At 35.0% G+C, this 15,654-nt stretch overlaps 2 protein-coding genes across 2 annotated transcripts; one reads left to right on the top strand and one right to left on the bottom strand.

Annotated features, from left to right (window-relative positions):
• Positions 1 to 370: 370 nt before the first annotated feature.
• On the top strand, positions 371 to 768 carry N7539_005311 (uncharacterized protein; the record flags this gene model as incomplete). Its single annotated transcript, XM_056934913.1, has 3 exons — positions 371 to 487; positions 541 to 569; positions 624 to 768. 3 exons carry the CDS (start codon positions 371 to 373, stop codon positions 766 to 768), a joined length of 291 nt encoding a protein of 96 aa, XP_056790107.1.
• Positions 769 to 980: 212 nt separating this feature from the next.
• On the bottom strand, positions 981 to 1,739 carry N7539_005310 (uncharacterized protein; the record flags this gene model as incomplete). The annotated part of the gene is made up of 3 exons (XM_056934912.1): positions 981 to 1,159; positions 1,211 to 1,373; positions 1,458 to 1,739. 3 exons carry the CDS (start codon positions 1,737 to 1,739, stop codon positions 981 to 983), a joined length of 624 nt encoding a protein of 207 aa, XP_056790106.1.
• Between the last annotated feature and the right edge of the window lie 13,915 nt (positions 1,740 to 15,654).

Here is a 15,654-nt window from a genome sequence, read left to right as displayed (position 1 = left end):
TATTCCTACCATGACACAAGATCGCACGAAATGTTGCCGCAGAAACACGAGCAACAGGAATAGAGGGTGTTCGTCGACCAATAAATAAGGATTTGTTCCCGCCGGTGCTTATTCCACGCGCGCGAAAAGGATTGGCTCTAATCCACTTACAGGTATATGCGGGAGATTCTCTGCATGATATCCAATCTCTGCACCGCCTTTGAAGTGGAGAAAAACAGAGGTCTAGGTCCCTTGTCATGATAGCACTTCCCTTCTCGTACACCACCTACTTACGATATAAATATACCTTCGGGCGACCTTCGATGGGAAAATGACCTAACGTTTACTTCTCTCATTGTTTCTGCCCACTGTTAGCTGAATTGTTTTCAGAATGTTCAAGTCAACAGCCCAGCGCCTTTACAAAATCGTTGGGAAAACCAAACTAAGTGACCTCCCTCCTGAGTGGCAAGCTCCTGTTTCTCAGTTTCTTGATGCGGAAGAAAAGGCTGTGAGTGACCAGCCGATAATGTGAAATTTGGTCTTGCCTAACAAATACAATAGGACCCGAATTTCAAGAACGCTGAGATAAGGTCTTTCTCTGCAACATATGTCAACCTTGAAACTGAACTAATAGAACAATGTAGGGGCTCCAAACCGCATCGCTCGCACGATGATCCAGATGATAAGGAAGATGTAGTATCGATCCGTCTCAAGGATGGGGATGACAAGACCATGCGAAGGGCCCACGTCCACCTAGATGGCTCGTCCAAAAAAATCAACATTGGTTGATTCTTGCCATTGCTGAGGCAGAGGATATCAAAGCGTCTCAGATAGCCTCTATTGTCGTGACTTTATCACCAAATGATCCGAGAGTACAATTAAAAATCAACATACGTTGAACGCAGGTACATTGTATTGTCTAGTACCGGTCCAATTACCTCACGCGTAACAACACAAATGGCCTAAGCCGTCAACTGAAGAAGTTTCCAGCAGGCAAGACATTACGGCGATTTTAACCAGGGGTCCGACAATAAATCCTTTGCTGAGGCTCTCTCTTCTGGTCGCCATTGAAGCATCTTGCGCATGAATTCAAGGAAAAGCTTCTGTTGCGTCCCATGCAAATTCCCTTCGAGCTGCTCCAAAGTTAATGAAGGAATCGGAACTACTCCCTTCCAATTGCCTTTATTCCTTTTAGTCAAGCTCGGGTGATATTAACTGATTGAAGACGTACCTTCACCGTCAAAAAATTCCGCAGCATATTCACTGCTCTGGATCATCTCCTTTGGTGGCGGACCAAGAAGTGCAATCATTTCAGCGATGTGATGAGAATCTGAGTTCTTCTTCCTCGAGTCTCTGGCGTAGAATAGATGCCCTTTGTGAAAAAGATCCCAGGTCTGTGAATTATTCATTGTTAGTCGGAGTAATCTTTCAGTGGACATAATCTAATCAAGCAAAAAGGCAGAAAGATGCCTGCTTACAACGACTCCCACATTCCAAATGTCGACTTTTCGATCCCAAGACATTCGGAGGAGTACCTCTGGAGCTCGATAAATATAAGGTTGAATGTCACCAGAATATTGAGAGGATCCAAATCGAGCTTGACCAAAATCACACAGGACAGGCCGGCCATGTTGCTTCGTTCTTCTGAGGCTCCGAGAAGAATAGATCACCCGATCCCCGGTGATCTTCCGAGGGCTGGGATTGGATTTCTCCTCCTCCTCGAAATCGGACAATATCGAAACATCGTCAATCCCAAGCATGATATTCTTTTCTTGTATATCTGACAAAAATTGAATCAGGCCTGATTTTTTTGGAAGATATTGGAGTCATCATACCAGTGTGAACAATGTCAGCTTCCGTATGCAGAAAATCCAGGGCAAGTAGGATATGGTGCAAAGTCAATTTAAGTATTTTTTCAGGGAGTATTTTTGCTGCAAATTGATTTCGAAGGTCATACAGACTTATGCCTAGAGGTTTGTGGACGAGGCATGGATAGTAAGCATCTGCTGGGCCAATCTGGAAATTATCCAGCGCCGTGCGAACAAACATGGCGCCCGCGTGGGTTGAACTGGCATTATTGAGGCGATCATAGACTTCAATTTCTCTTCTGCTTTCGGTTGACTGGCGCTCAAACACCTTCAATGTGACGTAAACATGTTGCCTATCCCATGATTAATTCTTGGCACATTGATCCGCGTGAAGGTCCAGCGAACGTACTGGAGATCCCTGCCAAGCCAAACCGTCGAGTAACCCCCGAACCCCAACTTTCCAATGACTTGGTATCTGGAGTGAAGAACTTCACCAATTTTTACAGGATAAAAGCGACTCTGTGTATACCACGGAAGCGTTTCTTCCTCAAGCAATGTGCTTGAATCGAGAAGTTGAAAATTTGATTGTGCAAATTGACGCACGGGTGAAGCAGGACGCCGAAACAGGGGGCATTGTCGCAGGCGCCAGATCAGGCGAGACATCCTTGCCACCGCAACAGCTAGTTGAGTGAACTTGATGAAACCAGGGGAGGTGTCGACCCTTATATCGCATAGCTAGACCACATGATCGATGACTCAGCATTTCTGCATGGGCCGCATGTTGCCTCGGTGCCATGAGACCGCAGCCAATGATGAAGCAGAATTGTGCCGATTCTGCCACTCGAACCCGGTTGGGTTGCTTTATGGCCCTAAAGGAACATGCGTCAGCATCGCTGAAAACAGCAGGCGGTGGAATTCACCGCCTTTTTTGGGCAGCCAACTGAGGGAACTGAGGTAAATCACCTTCAATTCTGGATATGCAGTTCTTGCAAGACTGCCTTACAAGACGACGGTTCCAAAACATTATGCCATTACGCAGTGGCCAGTGAAGCTACCACACTCGCTCTTCTGTGTGCCGATGGGGTTCCGTTCTCCAAAGTCCTGACGTATTCTCCAGATAAGACAAACGCCGTTGGAACCAAATATCTTCTTGAAAGACTTAAAAGGGCTGTCTTCCAGAGTATTAAGGATGGTTTGATGGAGCATTCAAGCACTGAGATGGAGAAGACAGCGGTCGTCTACCATTTTCCTTTCGATGATCATGAAGAAAATCCGTGATATATTTTAATAATAAAGCTCTCGATTATAATAAGACATGCCGTTCTTATACACGCCTACGCCAACCCAACGCCAAAGGGAAAGTGCCTTTACATGAAAGGACACAGAGGTTCAAAAGCCGAGCAGGCGATTACCAGGGATACCCACCCATTCTTGAAGGTGGCCTTAGGCTACACCGGACACCGCCTCAGTGCTCAAAGCTCGCCAAACTTGAAGGGGTGCACTCTGTTGAGACGCCGTCACTGCACACTCTTCCCACTTTCGTACAGTCTACCGGGTAAATGCTTGAGGGAATTCGCCGGTTGTCAACAAGTGGACTACCGCCGTATTAAGCGTAGGGTAAGGTTTGACGATATACGGTTGGTCGTTAAGTATATACGCGATCAATATATCCAAAGAAAAGTAGGTATTATTTCTGTATCTCAGTCAGCGCACAGCAATTTTTCCCCTAAAATAATAGCACTAACATTTTCTTTACTGCTTCCCTACTATATCGCAGGAGAAAGCTTAGGCCGAAGAATCGGGTACACCACCACTAATACTCACCAAGCCGCTTATTATTATAGAAGAACTTCTTTAATCTTCTTTTGTTTAGCGCCGACAGGCCACTTATGTTATATAAGTTATTAGTGGTAGTTTGTTTAAGAGCAGTCGCCATAGTACCCCGTCTTCTTTCGCATTCAATTTCTCTTTCATAAAACAGAAAGAGAAGAACCCTTAAAACAAGTAGCCTTAAATAGTGCGTCTCGTCTTTATTCTGTAAAGTTACCAGATAGCGTATAAGCCCGGCGCGATTAGGCGACGAGTTCGTGCGCGAGGTCTAGTTAATCTTCTAAGTCGCCCCGTCCCAGAAGCCAGAAGCGAACTACTACTAGGAATATTATTCCAAAAACCTTAGAAAGTCAGGTATAAGAAGATAGTTACCTATACTACGTACTTAGGATCTCTCCCTTTCGGTGAGTCTTGAAAAGGTTACGTCTAGGAGGCTAGGTTCGTGTATTATACTGTAGTCTGCAGGCTAGGGAAGAGGACTTTTAGAACTCGAACTAAATAAAGATAAGTCATCACTAACGACTAGGTCTCCGTTATCGGCGGGCAAGGAAGATTAGGACGCTAATTATATACCGCTAGTAGGTAAGGTAGAACTATGACTTGCTCTTCTTGCTACTGGATTATTAGTTTCTGGGGTATACTTTCGTTTGCGACTCTTGCTATACCTACCAACCCCTATATCATTATCTATCTTAACTACGTTTTTAAAATATCTACTAAAATTATTAAAAATACTAAAAATATTCGAAAATAATAAACTTATAAAAATATTTCCTATTATTAAAGAGTATTATTTTAGTTATTATTATAAAATTCCTCGTCGGTAATCTTAAGATATTCCGAAGGAATATCTATAACCGAGATACCTCTTAGCTATAAATCCGCGATTTAGTTCCTCTATAAGAAGTATACTAGTCTATACTCTATTTAAAAGAGTTACGGATAAAATTAAGCCGGTAAATAAGACTAAAAATAATAGCTCGGTATCTATAGGGTATATAAATTAGAAAGAAGTCTATAAAAAGAGATACTTTACTAAGTATCGTGCTCCTAATATTAAGACGGAGTTCGATAATCTACTAATTTCGCGGATCTCTATAATTATAAGAGGAGTTTATTTAACGCTAGAAAGAGAAGAAAAGATATTAATTAGTAAGGATCTTCTACTAAAAGAACGAGAGTTACTATATAAAATACTATTTAAAAGGAAAGGATATTTTATATAGGATTAGTCTTATATATCCTTAATCTTCCCGGAGATAATACTACCTTAATATATTAAGACGATTCTATATAAAGTATAGTAATATCCTAGATTTCGTATTCTGCTTATACTAAAAGGAATAGTTAAAGAGATACTATAAGAAAGACTTTAAAAAGAAGTCCTTAAATATTATAATAGTCCCTACTAAAATCCTTAGTTACTAGTATATAAGAAAAATAGAAAGTATAGATTAGTTAATACTATAATATATATTAATAAAGTAATAATATATAATATAAATATACTACTAGATATAGATAAATTATTAAAGAATTCGTAGGAATAGGGATATCTTTAGCTATTAATCTATTTTCTAGTTAGAATTAGATAATCTTAGATAGTCACGACTAAAATATAACTATAATCTAGACTCTAATTAGTCTACTAAGATAGACTATCTTACTATAAGGAGCTTCGAATTTAGTACTATAATTCTAAAGGATAGTCTTATAGATTCTAGCTAATATTTTATATATTATAAAACCTTTTATAGATAATATACTAGTTAAAGGTCCTAAATCGCGATATAAGGATAAATTTATAAGACTAGGAATATATAAATTTATCCTAGAATATATATAAAATCTAGATAAGACTCTATATCTTTTAGAACTTATAGGAGCTAGAGTATCTACGGAGAAATCTTAGTTAGTAATATTAGATTTAGAAATTATTAGCTAGATATATAATATAAATAGTCGTAGGCCTAATAAGTAGAAGATTTCTAAGCTTACTAACTAGCTAGTTCCTATAAATTATAATAAGATATACTCTTTTATTAGACTTACGGTCTACTTTCGGATCCTAGTAAGAGATTTCTTATTATAGCGTAGTTATACGTGGTAACTTAGGACGATTCACGATCGAATCGACCCCGCGTCGCCTTAGGGTAATAACCCTAAAGGCTCTATATAGGGCTATAGGGACTCGGTATACGGAACCCCTATATATATATTATATAAACTAGTGAAGTCTACTATACCCTAAGATTGAGTCTTTAAGAATTATAACTATAGACTTAGACTCTCTGCCTAGCTAATAGGTTCTCTGTCCTACGATATAGACCCTCTAATAATTACTAAATCTTCCTATTTAGCTATATAGAGAAGAAATATCTATACCGATAACCTATTAATAATCCGCCCGTCTTACGGTAGCAGAACGATCCCGATAAGTTAGTAAGGGGCTTAGGTAACCCTTAAGTAAACTTAGCCTAACCTCTCGGGACCTAGAAGATAGATCTAGTTTCGAGGTACGATCTCCTAAATAGGCCGAGTTAAATAAATAAAATACCCTTAATTACCTCCTAGCGCGGATCTAGTAACTCGAATATAAAGCTATAATTCGGTAATAAGATATCCCTAAACCTTAATCCGTATCTTCTCTTCTCTATCGATCCTAAGACGTAGAGATTAAAATTAATAATATCTTATACTACTTAAGCTCTATCTTAATCCTAGAGTAACGTATTTAGTAGCTCGATAAATTAGAATATATCTTTAAAGCTAGTCCCGACCGATACGTAAGTAATTTATATAAGATTCCTATTAGATTCTTTATATTAGAACTAACCTAACGGATCTAGTAGATAAATTATAAAAAGACCGAGTCTATAGCCTAATAGCCTACCTAGGATAATTTCGTTAACTAGATACTCGAATTTATCCGAAAGAATCGATTTACGGAGGCTAATATTACGGAAAAATACTATAGCGCTTACTAGCTCGAGGACTAAGACCTACGCGCGTTTTATAACTACCTCTAATCTATCGAAAACTATATAAATATTTAGGAGAAAGAGTATACTCTTAGCTACTACGTAAAACTACGCCTAGTTCTTAAAAATAAACTTAAAGTACTATACTAGAATAACCTCCTAGAGAATCGTACTAATATAGTTTCGGCCGCGATCTATATATAGGATAGTTAAGATATAGGACGTCGGAATCCTCCTCTACCTAGAATAAATCTAAAGAAGCGATACTAGGAAGACTAGGACTAAAAGGGATAATAGGAAAATACTAAGAAGTACCGATCCTCTTTCTATAGATAAGAGACTATAAATCCTAATCGAAATACTCCTATCTTACCCTATCGTTAGTTCTACGGAAATAGGGACCTATCTTCGGTTACCTATTATATATATAGAAAAAAGGGATATTATACTTCTAACTATTCCCGGGTAAGACCTAGCTAAGGATACCTAAATATATATATTAACGAAATTATTACTAACGATAAAGCCGTAAAAGAATAGGGAAATACTAGCGAGTTAGAGTAAACTCTATAGCCCCGACTTAGTAGCTACTTATAGAGATCCTCCTAATAATTAAAACTATTATATATATTAAGGATACTACTATTAAAATTAGCCTAGATATAGATATAAGTATAAGCGTTATTAACTATAAACTCGTAAGATCTTATAAACTATAATAAGCCGCTCTCTAAATACCTAAGCTCCGTAACTTCTAGGATTAATATAGTAATACTAAGGGCGCTTTCCGCGTTCTAATTATAGTAACCGATTAACGAGGAATTAGAAAGATCTAGATAGTAGAGTACTATACTATTAACCGGAAGATAGGACCTCCTATACTACTAGGAATACCTAGGTTATATATATAAGAAATTATTATCGATATAGATATATATTATTAGTACTTTAGGATTAACTATCGAAATCTTAATCTATTTATCTCCTATTAATTCGCGAAATATATATATAATAAGATATATATCTTTATAGTAGTATCCTATTAGATTAACCTAGAAATAGATCTTAATACTCTCGATAATCTACTCTTTAATAGTTCGCTCCTATCTACTAATATCCGAAGGAATCCCGAAAGCACTACGAATTATACCGGAATCGCTAGTTAGCCTAAAGAACTTTATAACTTCGAAGATTTATACTCGGCGGAGAAGGTAAGGATCTTACCCCGGTATAAGAAGACTAATTATATAATTAATCTTATCCTAGGAGCTACTCTACCCTATAGGCCTATCTATCCTCTCTCTCGCGCCGAGCTTTAGGAACTTAGGAAGTATATTCGTATAAATATAGAGAATAGCCGAATCTATCCGTCGAAGAGTCCTATAGGTATATCTATTCTTTTTATATCTAAAAAGAATAGCGGGTTATAACTCTATATAGACTACTAAGGACTTAATTATATTTCGGTAAAGAATTACTACCCTCTTCTACTTATCTCCGAAATCCTCGATCGCCTCTTACGCGCTAAGAAGTTCTCTAAGATCGATATCCAAGAGGCTTATTACTATATTAGTATTAAGAAGGATAATAAGTAGAAGACTATATTCTAAATATAATATAGCTACTATAAGTATATAGTTATACCTTTTAGTCTTACTAACGCCCTAGCTATATTCTAGAACTATATCTATATTATATTATAAGGATACCTAGATCTTTTCTATATAGCCTATCTAGATAATATTCTAATCTTCTTAGAGAATATCGAATTATATATAAAATATATCCGACTTATCCTTAAAAGACTCTAGTAATATAAACTCTATATTAACCCTAATAAATACTTCTTCTACTAAGACTAGATAGAATTTCTTAGCTATATCGTTACTACTACTAGAATATTAATAGATCCTTTATAGGTTAAGTTAATCCGAGAATAGTTACTACTATCTATAATTAAGGAGGTCTAATCCTTCCTTAGATTTTATAACTTCTACCGCTGCTTTATCTATAACTACTCGACTATTATAAAACCCCTTATAGACTTTATAAAAGGCCTTAAAAAAGGAAAACGACTAGGTAGAATTAAACTTAGTACCTATATAACCTAGACTTTTTATAATTTACTCTATACTTTCGAGTTAGTACCGATTCTACGATATTTCGATCCCGATTATATTATCCGACTAGAAATAGATATCTTATAATAGGAAATAGCTAGGATACTATCCTAACCCGATAACGAAGGAATCTAGTATCTAGTTATATTTTAGTCTTATAAGTTCTCTAATACCGAATCCCGCTATACTACTAGAGATTAAGAGCTATACACGATTATATATAGTTTTAAGATTTAGCGGTATTACCTTAAAGGGTCTCGGTACTAAATCGAAGTCTTTTCGGACTATAATAACTTAAGATCCTTTATATAAAACCCGCGATTATAAGAGTATTAAGTATAATAGTATATAACCCTCTCTATATTTAATTTTATAATTTTATACCGCGTAGGAAAGAAAAACCTAGCGGATATATTCTTAAGAATAATAGAGCTAGCTTCGAGGAATATCTTAAATACTACTCTATTAAATCTATTATAGGCCCGAATAGTAACTAAAGAGATACCGGAATAGAGCTAGATAGTAGTATAGTTAGTACTAACCGATCTATATTAATTTAAAAAGGAATTATTACTGGATTCGGGGGTTTAAGAGCTAGATAGTATCTTAGATACCTAGAGATAAGAGCTAGATCGCGCCTATTACTCCTACTATAAAAAAGTAGTAGCTTATTATCTTAGGTAATATATCTATATCTCGAATATAACTAGTAATCTACGAAGTATAATTCTTAAGACCTAGTAAGACGATCCCGATATAGGGAAGATTCGTTTATTAATTAATTAGAATATCCCGATATTAGGATACTAGTTAGTCGATCCTAATAAATTAGTATAGTTTAAGAAACGACTATATATTCTAACTAATAAGAAACTAAAATAAGAGCTAATAAAGCTATATTATAATAATCTAGTAATAGAGGGCTATTTTAGCCGGTTACGAACGATTAAATCGATTAGTTAAAAATTCTACTAGAAAAATCTCTATAAACGAGTAGATAAATATATAAAGTTCTATCCTATATACTAAAGAGCTATACTACCGAGGTATAAGAAATATAGCTTATTAAAGCCTCTTCTAATTCTAACCCGACTATAGTAAGAAACCTTAATAGACTTTATTATAGGCCTTCTATCTATAATTTATAAGGAAAACGAGGTCGACTCGATCCTAGTTATCGTAGATAGATTTACTAAATTCGTGAAATTTTTCCTAGTATATATAATAATTAACGCTATATAACTAGCTAAGCTATATTATAATAAGATCGAATTAGTCTACGGACTATAAGAAGGAATTATATCTAATTAGGGTCTAGTATTTACTAGTAAATTCTAGCTTTTGCTATTTAATATCTTAAAAATAAAGCTTAGGTTTTTAATTATATTTTACCTATAAACCGATAGCTAAATAGAATAAATAAACTAAACCCTCGAATATTACCTAAGATATTTTATAGGGGAAGAATAAACTATATAGCTAAATTTACTACGAATAGCAGAATTCTATTATAATCTATACTAAAATAATATAATAAAATTTAGTCCCTACGAAGTACTATTCGGATATAATATATCCTTCTATATATATAACGAGGCCGCCGCAGAAAAAGAAAGGCTACTAGGAGTATAAGCTAGGATCGAGAAACTATAGAGTTTACGTAAGAAGTTAATAACTTACTAGCAAAAGGCTAACGAATCGATAATAAAATACTATAATATAAAAAGAATCCCTATTATATTTAAGCGTAATAATCTTATAATACTTTCTATATAAAACTTACGAATTAAAGAGTCTAGGAAGCTCGCTCCTAGGAGAATTAGCCTATTCCGAATCCTATAAGTAATCGGAACTTAGATATATAGACTAGTACTATCCTAAAAGTATATACGTCTCTATAATATTTTCTACGTCTTTCTTCTAGAAAAATAGTATAATAATCTATCGCGAAGCGCTCCTAAAATACTTCTGCTTCCTAATCTTATCGAAGACGACTAAGAATATAAAGTTAAAGAAGTTAAAGAGAAGACGAAGATTAATAGATAACTTTATTTCCTAGTTAAATAGAAGGACTAGCCCTCTAAATATAATAAATAAGTATCTAAAGAGAATATATAAAATATAAAATAATCTATCGCGAAGTTTAAAAATATATAGAAACGTATAAGACGAAACTAGACCGAACCTACTATAATTTATCTTAGAAATACTCTATAAACTCTAATACTATATTCTTTATCGTAGTCGCTTCTATCCTAAATATACTATTTATAGTTATTATAGTCTCTAAGCGCTTAGTAAAGTTAACTAGCCTAGTCTACTATAATATAAATCTAGTATCCCCTTCTTTAAGACCGAGATACTAGTCCGTATATATTAAGGGAGGACCGAAAGCTATAATTAGGTTCTAGTAATATAATACTATCTTTTCTAAATAGAAACGATAGTATCTCTATAAAGAGAATTTATTAGAATAAATCGTTAAGGAATTATAGGCGATCTATATCTTTTATATATACTTCGGACCTTCGAATATATACTCTTTTTTATAGGCCCGTACGACCCCTAAGAAAGTTATAGTAAGGTCCTTACTTATCTAGAATAGATCGGAATAAATACCGACCGGCTAAACCGGAATATATAATAGTCTAGGCGCTATAGTAATCTCCTAGGTACTATTAAAGATTACCTAGTAAATCTTTAAAAGAAAATAGAATATCTATATATCCTAGATTATTAATATAGGAGTCTTATAACCTATTAGTAATTCGGAAGTATTTCGGAAAAGAGTAGAAAACTTATAGTCTTATATATATTATAGTTACTCTTATAGCTATTATAGAGTACCGATCCTAAGCGATTAAACTTATACTCTATAGCGAAAGGGACTATCGTAACTAGATAGTTATACTCTATCTTAGCCCTACCGAAATACTTTAGATACTAGAGAAAATCGGGGCTTACGATTACGAAGTTTAGTATAGGAGGCGTATAGCCTATTCCGCTAGTAGCCTCGTAGCGACGATAATTCCGATAACGACGGGATATTTATTAGGGGGTCTATATCGTAGGATAGAGAACCTATTAGCTAGGTAGAGAGTCTAAGTCTATAGTTATGATTTTCAAAGACTAAATCTTAGGGTATAGTAGACTTTACTAGTTTATATAATATATATATAGGGGTTCCGTGTACCGAGTCCCTATAGCCCTATATAGAGCCTTTAGGGTTATTACCCTAAGGCGACGCGGGGTCGATTTGATCGTGAATTATCTTAAGTCACCACGTATAACTACGCCGTGATAACTATTACCCCCTTTTATACTAGTCGTCCCGACTAGAGATATTCTTATCTAGGGAATACTATAGTCCGGACTTTATCGTAGTACTAAGGGAAGGAATCGTAGGTATATCGTATACGGAATACTACGTCCTTAAATTTAGGAGATATAGGTATAAACAAAGGATTACTATATTACGTAGCTATAACCTCCTACTACTATCGGCGATACCGTTTAAAAGAAATCGCGGTAGGGCGCTTAATCCCTATTTACCTAATTAACGTCGGTCGGGGAGCTAGGAATCTATCCGCGATAGGGTATTTCGTTAACGATTCGTCCCCGAAGATTTATAGAATCGATTTTCCTTATAGATAAGGAGATTTTTAATTTTAACCTACTTCCCTTATTTAAGCTTAGTTCTAGAATACCCCGTTATTATCGGAATCGTCGTCGCTACGAGGCTACTAGCGGAATAGGCCGTATACCTCCTACGCTAAACTTCGTAACCGTAAGCCCCGATTTTCTCTAGTATCTAAAGTATTTCGGTAGGACTAAGATAGAGTATAACTATCTAGTTACGATAGTCCCTTTCGCTATAGAGTATAAGTTTAATCGCTTAGGATCGGTACTCTATAATAGCTATAAGGGTAACTATAATATATATAAGACTATAAGTTTTCTACTCTTTTCCGAAATACTTCCGAATTACTAACGGGTCGTAAGACTCCTATATTAATAATCTAGGATATATAGATATTCTATTTTCTTTTAAAGATTTACTAGGTAATCTTTAATAGTATCTAGGAGATTACTATAGCGCCTAGGCTATCGTATATTCTAGTTTAGCCGGTCGGTATTTATTCCGATCTGTTCTAGATAAATAAGGACCTTACTATAACTTTCTTAGGGGTCGTATAGGCCTATAAGAAAGAGTATATATTCGAAGGTCCGAAGTATATATAAAAGGTACGGATCGCCTATAATTCTTTAACAATTCGTTCTAATAAATTCTCTTTATAGAGATACTATTATTTCTATTCAGAAAAGATAGTATTACGTCGCTAGAACCTAATTACGGCTTTCGGTCCTCCCTTAATATATACAGACTAGTATCTCGGTCTTAAAGAAGGGGACACTAGATTTATATTATAGTAGACTAGGCTAGTTAACTTTACTAAGCGCTTAGAGACTATAATAACTACGAATAGTATACTTAGGGTAGAAGCGACCGCGATAAAGAATATAGTATTAGAGTTTATAGAGTATTTCTAAGGTAAATTATAGCGGGTTCGGTCTAGTTTCGTCTTATATATTTCTATATATTTTTAAACTTCGCGATAGATTATTTTATATTTTATATATTCTCTTTAGGTATCTATTCGTTATATTTAGAGGGCTAGTTCTTCTATTTAACTAGGAAATAAAGTTATCTATTAATCTTTGTCTTCTCTTTAACTTCTTCGACTTCGTATTCTTAGTTATCTTTAATAAGGTTAGGAAGCGGGAGTATTCTAGGAGCGCTTCGCGATAGATTATTATACTATTTTTCTAGAAGGGAGACGTAGAAAACGTTATAGAGGCGTATATACTTTTAGGGTAGTACTAGTCTATACGCCTAAGTTCCGATTACTTATAGGATTCGGAATAGGCTAATTCTCCTAGGAGCGAGCTTCCTAGACTCTTTAATTTATAAGTTTTACGTAGAAAGTATTATAAGATTATTACGCTTAAATATAATAAGGATTCTTTTTATATTATAGTATTTTATTATCGATTCGTTAGCCTTTTACTAGTAAGTTATTAACTTCTTACGTAAACTCTATAGTTTCTCGATCCTAGCTTATACTCCTAGTAGTCTTTCTTTTTCTATAGCGGCCTCGTCGCGTATATAGAAGGATATATTATATCCGAATAGTACTTTATAGGGACTAAATTTTGTTATATTATTTTAGTATAGATTATAACAGAATTCTGCTATTCGTAGTAAATTTAGCTATACGGTTTATTCTTCCCCTATAAAGTATCTTAGGTAATATTCGAGGGTTTAGTTTATTCGTTCTGTTTAGCTATTAGTTTATAGGTAAAACGCGGTTAAAAACCTAAGCTTTATTTTTAAGGTATTAAATAGCGAAAGCTAGAATTTACTAGTAAATACCGGACCCTAGTTAGATACGATTCCTTCTTATAGTCCGTAGACTAATTCGATCTTATTATAATATAGCTTAGCTAGTTATACGGCGTTAATTATTATATATACTAGGAAAAATTTCACGAATTTAGTAAATCTATCTACGACGACTAGGATCGAGTCGATCTCGTTTCTCTTATAAATCGTAGGTAGGAGGCCTATAATAAAGTCTATCGAGGTTTCTTACTACGGTCGGATTAGAATTAGAAGAGGCTTTAATAAGCCGTACTTCTTATACCTCGGTAGTATAGCTCTTTAGTATACGGGATAGAATTTTATATATTTATCTACTCGTTCGTAGAGATTTTTCTAGTAGAATTTTCGACTAATCGATTTAATCGTTCGTAACCGGCTAAAATAGCCCCCTATTACTAGATTATTATAATATAGCTTTATTAGCTCTTACTTTAGTTTCTTATTAGTTAGAATATATAGTTATCCTTTAAACCGTACTAATTTATTAGGATCGACTAACTAGTACCCTAATATCGGGATATTCTGGTTAATTAATAAATAAATCTTCCTCGTATCGGGATCGTCTCGCTAGACCTTAAGGATTATACTTCGTAGATTACTAGTTATATTCGAGATATAGGTATATTACCTAAGATAATAAGCTACTACTTTTTTATAGTAGGAGTAATAGGCGCGATCTAGCTCTTATCTCTAGGTATCTAAGGTACTATCTAGCTCTTAAACCCCCGAATCCAGTAATAATTCCTTTTTAAATTAATATAGATCGGTTAGTACTAAGTATACTACCGCCTAGCTCTATTCCGGTACCTCTTCGGTTACTATTCGGGCCTATAATAGATTTAATAGAGTAGTATTTAAGATATCCCTCGAAGCTAGCTCTATTATTCTTAAGAATATATCCGCCGGGTTTTTCTTCCCTACGCGGTATAAAATTATAAAATTAAATATAGAGAGGGTTATATACTATCGTACTTAACGCTCTTATAATCGCGGGTTTTATATAAAGGATCTTAAGTTATTATAGTCCGAAAAGACTTCGATTCGGTACCGAGACCCTTTAAGATAATACCGCTAAATCTTAAAACTATATATAATCGCGTATAGCTCTTAATCTCTAGTAGTATAGCGGGATTCGGTATTAGAGAACTTACGAGACTAAAATACGACCGGGTACTAGATTCCTTCGTCGTCGGGTTAGGATAGTATCCTAGCTATTCCCTATTATAAGATATCCGTTTCTAGTCGGATAGTACGATCGGGATCGAAATATTATAGAATCGGTACCGACTCGAAAGCGTAGAGTAAATTATAAAAAGCCTAGGTTATATAGGTACTAAGTTTAATCCTACCTAGTCGTTTTCCTTTTTCGAGGCCTTTTATAAGGTCTATAAGAGGTTTTACGATAGTTGAGTAGTTATAGATAAAGCGGTAGTAGAAGTTATAAAATCTAAGGAAGGATTAGACCTCCTTAATTATAGATAGTAGTAGCTATT

This window comes from Penicillium diatomitis, assembly GCF_028827545.1.
Source record: "Penicillium diatomitis strain IBT 30728 chromosome Unknown utg000005l_segment0_segment0, whole genome shotgun sequence".
NCBI classification, from domain to species: domain Eukaryota; kingdom Fungi; phylum Ascomycota; class Eurotiomycetes; order Eurotiales; family Aspergillaceae; genus Penicillium; species Penicillium diatomitis.
The sequence above is the reverse complement of the archived record's forward strand: the minus strand, read 5'-3'. Positions and strand labels throughout refer to the sequence as shown.